The sequence below is a fragment of the Bolinopsis microptera genome, chromosome 7 (assembly GCF_026151205.1).
Source record: "Bolinopsis microptera isolate Bmic1 chromosome 7, MBARI_Bmic_1.0, whole genome shotgun sequence".
Lineage (NCBI taxonomy): Eukaryota > Metazoa > Ctenophora > Tentaculata > Lobata > Bolinopsidae > Bolinopsis > Bolinopsis microptera.
The window spans coordinates 3,760,325-3,767,089 of NC_087078.1; the positions used below are offsets into that span (position 1 = coordinate 3,760,325).

Genomic DNA, 6,765 nt, shown 5'->3' on the forward strand with positions numbered 1-6,765 from the left:
TATGCTAATTTTTACACACTATCTTGAAATTTTTGGGGCAGGAAAAGTTAATTTTGTCACATTTTTGGTGACTTTAACAAATTTAATCTAAAATTGTTAAACTTGAGCTCTGATGTTCTGGACAATATTCTACCGATTTTTTTCTGAAAGAATGTTGAATTCTAATAGAGTCATAGAATATATAGATCTTCAAAATAGGGGCAAGACATGTTTACTTTGTCACATCAGTCATTATAAGAGTTATTATAAGAGACTATTTCATTCTATAATCATTGTTTTTAACCTATTTACGATTTCGTATCATTTTTTGTGACAATGTAAACATCAACTGATCTTAACTTGCATCAACTACATTGTCATCATGTAAAGTTTTCCCGCCTTTCAAACCAAAATCGGATATAAATAATTCGCCCAAAATTTAAAATTCCATATATTGTGACAGAATTAACCTCATTTCCCAATAACCAAGTGCCTGTATTAGCTAACTATTCGAAACAACATATGTTAGGGCTATGATTGGTAGATCAACCATCAAATAATGAGTTAAAAGGTTTTTGAGGACACCTCACAGTAGAATAGAGGTTTGGTATTCTGAGTGTGACAAAGTTACCCAAATATTGCCTTGTAACCGTTTGATCCGTGCCCTTTAACCAATGTTGTATCATAATTGTTAGATTGACCTAATCTACTATATTTTAGGCCAAGTAATTATAATTAGACAACTGCAGTTAACTAAGTCACACAAAATGTGACATTTGAACCATTATAGTGCCTAACAACAATAGATTTTCTTTCTGAGCAGTGCATATGGGAGTATGGGTTACGTGGCTAATGTTCAGAACTTCTGAACGTGCTAAGTTAATAGATGTCAAAATTAAGCCACTATCGTTGAAAACGCTATCATTTTTGTTTACCAATATCCTCAAACTCAAATGAACGTGTCCATATACACAGCTGACAATCTTTTGGTTTATCTAGAAAGGGAAGTGGCCGAATAAAATGACAGGACGCCTCCGGGCGTTTATGGGATTAGATCAGAAAGCCTCGAGCTCCAAGCAGCATCAGTCACCTAGCAACCAGCACCAGTTACCTAGCAATCAGCACCAGTTACCTAGCAACCAGCACCAGTTACCTAGCAACCAGCATCAGTTACCTAGCAATCCCCTACAAATAGAGATCAGTTCAGATAAACCTGACACACTACAAGTGCCTTGTGCAGACTCAGCGGGCGAGTCGGGAGAGGAAAGTGTAACTCCAACTTCTAGATCTGAACTGGACTTTAACGTTCCAGCTGTGACGCCCACTACTGGTGAGTATATTTCAATATCTGGTTAGTTTTAAGTGTAGTTTTATTCGCAGCTTATTTGGAATGTGAGGTGATAATTTGATTCGAACATTTTGAAGTTAAGCGAACTCTTATATCAGAAAAGAAACAGCTACGGAGAAAAGTAACAGCAAAGAACCTGGATGCACCAGAGAATGGCACACTGAAGAAAAGAGGCAGCAAAAGCAGACTCAGTCCTAGAGTTCCTCGCAAGGTCAGTTGTTACAAAATAATAATTAATACATAATTTCATAATTAATTATCATTAGGATACCCAGCCACAGTGTGTGAAGCCTAATGTATGCACGTGGCAGAGTTACCAAATAGCTGCTGGGCATAATTGGCTACAATTAAAAGATAATTAAGAGATTAAGAGAAATGTTTACAGCTGCCATGCAGAATTTACGTCATATCAATCCTTTTTAAAATATTGCTTTCTCTTTGGTAGTGTTTTGGTAATGTTTAGAAACTCTCTTGCTACTCCAAGTCCCCTAAGATATCTGGTATAAAGGTTCTGCTAATTATATATAAAATATATTTTTGTTTGCTTTAATTGATACTAAATAAAATTGTTGTTTTCTTGAAATTGTTGTTTTCTTGATACCGCTCCTCCCCGGGGTGTTGTAGGAGTAGAAGTAGGATTGCACATTCTGCCTGGCAGGAGAATGGAGATAACCGTGCTCAATCCATCCGTTAAGTTGTGAACTTAGCTCATTGGTATAAGTTATAACCTTCAATAACTGTACATTAATATAAATAACTTGCTTTGTTTGTTTTCAGTTATACCAGTCTAACGTTTTCCGGAATAAATACATTTTCAGTCAATAAATTTTCAACAAGCCTTCGTTTATAAATAATGACCGTTATACTTATAATTTTGGTTAAATTTACAATTTGCTGACGCTCTCAAGTCTACTCGTTACAACCCGAAGTACTGTTATTTGTTGATATTATGGCGAGGACCTGAACAAGTGGTCAGAATCAGATAATTAAATTTAAATGTCTGTCTCAGAAGGCTTATATCGGGCACCCTTAGATCAAATGACTAAATATGGAAGACTATCGAGAATCAAGGTACATTTTGTTCACAAGTCATCACTACTTATTAGCAGCGACAAGGGACATTTATAGCCTGTCATAGAAGAAACCTTTGCAATGAGCAGAAGTACAATAAATACTTTGTATCAACATTCAACAAGTCCATTATTGATTATAAGCCATCAACAAGTATGTTAATGTTTCTAAAATAGGTGTATATTTCCACAGTAAACGAGTTGTCTGTAACAAACGCTAATAGAGATATTATAATACTTCAGGAGGCAGAGGACGCAGAAGAAACACTCAGTGAAAGTTCAGAAGACGACGACTTTGACGATGAAGTAGGTCTATTTCCGATCATGTGATCAAATAATGGAGATCATGCTTATTGCTTATCTGAAAATTTATTTTCACGAGATGTGTTTACTAGTAGTGCCCAACAACACAAATAAAATAAGATTCACTATTTGATCGTTCATTTCAGCAAATAATCAAGGCTGCAATCCAAGCGCAGGACTACGAAGCATTAGAAGACTTTCTGAGTGTGGACGATGCTATCGTGAACGAGTTCACCTCTGAAGTTCGTATACGTGGGGGGGGGGGGGGGGGGTATACGGTATAATAGGGGACTTTATATTAATACGACCAATATTAGAACAATAATATGCTAAATATTACCTAAATAATATGCTAAATATTACCTATAGAGTACGAGGAGTCCTAACTCTCCTCGCGTCCTAAGATGACGTTTCTCTTGTCTCATATATTCAAGAATACCTGGTCACTATCTTACGCGACAGTTACAGCAAGCCAGCCGCCCTGGTCACTATCCCTGGTCACTATCTAACCCACACCTGTTCAGGGAAGAAGGTATCTACACGAGTGTGTAGTGTATGATGACCAGGACGCTTGTGATATAGTCATGGAAGCTGGGGGACTGATCAACTCTAGAGACCTACAGGGCTGGACAGCGCTACACTACGCAGCTGCCTTCGATCTTACAGAGATGACTCAGTACCTCCTGGACAGAGGAGCTGATCCGAGGAAGAAGTCTAAGGAAGGTTTGTTTTTAAAATGAGAGTCTCCACTCACTGTTTATTTGTTTTAAAAATAAGAAGACAGAAATCTATTGTGATTTCAAATGAAAGATTTAGTTAATTGGACGGTACCTGATTGGTAGCACTCTGAACTATAAGGTCCCTCACCCCCGTCAGGAGAAACCCCGGAGGACGTGGCAGATGACCCGGATATTATCCAGAAGCTGCAGGTAGCCAGAGCTAGACGGGGGCTCCGCTCCATCTCCACTGTCAGTACTAGCGAAATAGAGGCTGCTCAGGAGGAGTTTAAGCGGAGGACCGCCGAGAGACGGAAAACCAGTGTTCAAGCCAGCTAGCTTCGTGAATACAAGTTCAGGAGTTACCAGATAGCTTCGTAAATACAAGTTCAGCAGTCACCGAAATTCCCAGATTTGATGAGGAATACAAGACTGACGACTAGTACACTTTCCGTCTATTAAAGCTGTTAAGGGAATTTTCTTTGAGAGCAAAATAGACGATCATTCGCGATTTTTGGCTATTCAAAGTAAACCAGTTTTTAAAGTTTGTATGTAGTTTGGATTTTGTTTATCATTTCAGTTTCAGAGATACGTTTATCCGAGGTCAGTTTCGGACCGTTTGTTCTGCATTTAGTGTGGTAAACTACCACAGTTAGAGAGATATTAGAGGTTACCACGACAGTTAGAGATATTAGAGGTTACCACGACAGTTAGAGATATTAGAGGTTACCACGACAGTTAGAGATATTAGAGGTTACCACGACAGTTAGAGATATTAGAGGTTACCATGACAGTTAGAGATATTAGAGGTTACCACGACAGTTAGAGATATTAGAGGTTACCACGACAGTTAGAGATATTAGAGGTTACCACGACAGTTAGAGATATTAGAGGTTACCACGACAGTTAGAGATATTAGAGGTTACCAGGCCAGTTGGTAGATCACCGACCGGCTATTAGCCGGTTATAAGCCGGCTATTAGCCGTTTAGGTATCGAAAGTGGTTATAAGCCGGTTATAAGATATTAACTCAGTTCAGTACGATGAAGTTAAGTTAATATCTTATAGCCGGCTTATAGCCGGCTTATAACCACTTTCGATACCTAAACGGCTAATAGCCGGCTTATAACCGGCTAATAGCCGTTTTCGCTGAATTTCTTATAGCCGGCTCCTGACTATCGTTCAGTACGATGAAGTTGAGTTAATATCTTATAACCGGCTTATAACCACTTTCGATACCTAAACGGCTAATAGCCGGCTTATAACCGGCTAATAGCCGTTTTCACTGAATTTCTTATAGCCGATACCTAAACGGCTAATAGCCGGCTTATAACCGGCTAATAGCCGTCGCTCAACAACAAATGTAAGCGGCTACTAACCGGCTATAAGCCGGCTTATAGCCGGCTATAAAAATTGTAGCCGGCTATAAGCCGGTTTATAGCCGGCTTATAGCCGGTCGGTGATCTACCAATTTCCCGGTTACCACGACAGTTAGAGATATTAGAGGTTACCACGACAGTTAGAGATATTAGAGGTTACCATGACAGTTAGAGAGATAGTAAAGGTAGAGATAGCAGAGGAGCTATTAGTACGTCACTTTATATTAGCGCCTTGTTTGTCAGTATTGAAACTGTTATTGTGGCCTATTTGAGCAGGTGGTGCGGTCCTATCTATAGGAGGGGCCTCTTTGACGTAGAACATGTGTTACAATAATATGCGGAACATGTGTTACATAGGCTCACTATTTTGTATATTACGTTGACAGAGTTTAGTGCTGTAAGATAGTTTGATACCACACTGGCGATACAATAACAGATAAAATTTAAAAGATTGTGAAGTTTAATTTGACATCAGTAAAGTAGCGTGAGAAAGAACTGTATGTGGAGTGTACTTTTAACAGTCTGTTTTATCCGATATACTTTTATAACACAACCGAAGTTTACTTTTGTATTTCTTGTTTTTGATATCCATACTTTTATCTATCAGTCAACTTAAAACGATGAGTTGTTACTGAGTTGTGAGGAAAGTGGAACAGAAAGTGAATACACAATTCATTGAAGGAACCGAATGAACTTCTAGACTAGACTGTTAAAAGTTCGTTTTTTGACAAAACATTTAAAACCTCTTTAATTTTATTTCTGTTTTAGTTACGCATTTGATTTTTGGTATGCGTATAGAAAATCGATACGGCTTTTAAATGATATGTTCGGCAACCTCCTAGCTTACTCACTAGACTCAGTAGGAGTGATTGAACTGCGAGCGACAATTGAGGCTAACGAATTAGCCTCATCACTTTCAAAAAAGAACTTTCTCATGTTACGTCCATGATATCCAAGTTGCAAGTATAATCAATAGTGATTATACTTGATCGAGATCTAAGCTTTAAATATCCGTGGTGAAAATGAGGCTAACCACCTTTTGAGGGGGTGAAATGAGGCTAACAAGTAATAGTATACTTTTGTGTATATTTTCGAGTAGGTTCAGTATTGTGACTATCTAATGTGTCAACAATAAAGATTGATTCATCCTCTTCAAGCTCAAAATTTCAGAAATCGCCGAGTCTACTTGTAGGAGGCCAAAATAAGGCTAATAAAGAATTCGAGTTTTGACCCTCTCTTCGGGAATCGGGAGGCGAAATTGGGACTAACGTCTAACAGATATTGTTGATCTTCAGTCCCTAGATATTGTACTGTCACAACTCACAAGTTACTTGAAACTCCTTGGGATTATACTTAATGTCTTAATCGATATCTAAGCTTCAAATATTCAAGGTGAACATTACGCTAACCATCTTTTGAGATGGTGAATTGAGGCTTTCAAACAATTTGAAGGGCTAGTCCGAAGAAGCAGTAGAACAAGTAATGAACAAAAACCTTAAACCTTGATAGTTAGCTTTATTTTATCCTCCATCAAAAAGACAGAAAGGGTAGGTGGAGTCTACCATCGACCTAAAGTATCCATATAATATATACCAGGTCAAAGGATAGTTTAAAGAACGTTATTGTTCAAACATAATTCAAAAATTAGAAATGATCTGTTAGCCTCATTTTTCCCTCAATAAGCGAAAAAATTTCCCTCTTCGCTCCGGATTCTGAAATAGTTCGATCTGATGAATCGATTAAACACGTTTAAACTTTTATTGCATGCTTGAAAGCTGTCATTAGAAAACAAAGTGTAAAATGACTCGTTAGCCTCAATTTGTCCTCAACTAAATGCTTCAAAAATTTTATTAATCGAAACTCAATTAGTTGAACTATAAACTTGTGAAATATCATATGCCTATCTTAAAATTTCTTCCTGTGACAATCTTCTAAAATTAATTAATTGGGAAAAACGTGGTGCATCTCGTG

General features: G+C 37.8%; 1 protein-coding gene across 1 annotated transcript; it reads left to right on the top strand.

The window, feature by feature from the left end:
* The first annotated feature begins 982 nt into the window (after positions 1–982).
* On the top strand, positions 983–4,326 carry LOC134818357 (acyl-CoA-binding domain-containing protein 6-like). The gene is made up of 6 exons (XM_063827868.1): positions 983–1,309; positions 1,426–1,538; positions 2,641–2,703; positions 2,847–2,942; positions 3,225–3,423; positions 3,577–4,326. Exons 1-6 carry the CDS (start codon positions 1,000–1,002, stop codon positions 3,753–3,755), a joined length of 960 nt encoding a protein of 319 aa, XP_063683938.1. The 5' UTR covers positions 983–999; the 3' UTR covers positions 3,756–4,326.
* Positions 4,327–6,765: the final 2,439 nt, after the last annotated feature.

Excerpts from the sequence above, each read along its gene's own strand:
- LOC134818357 (XM_063827868.1), top strand. The coding sequence starts at position 1,000 with ATGACAGGACGCCTCCGGGCGTTTATGGGATTAGATCAGAAAGCCTCG. Across the intron at positions 1,310-1,425 it reads AGCTGTGACGCCCACTACTG|AAAAGAAACAGCTACGGAGA; the intron begins GTGAGTATATTT and ends CTCTTATATCAG. Across the intron at positions 2,943-3,224 it reads TGAACGAGTTCACCTCTGAA|GGAAGAAGGTATCTACACGA; the intron begins GTTCGTATACGT and ends ACACCTGTTCAG.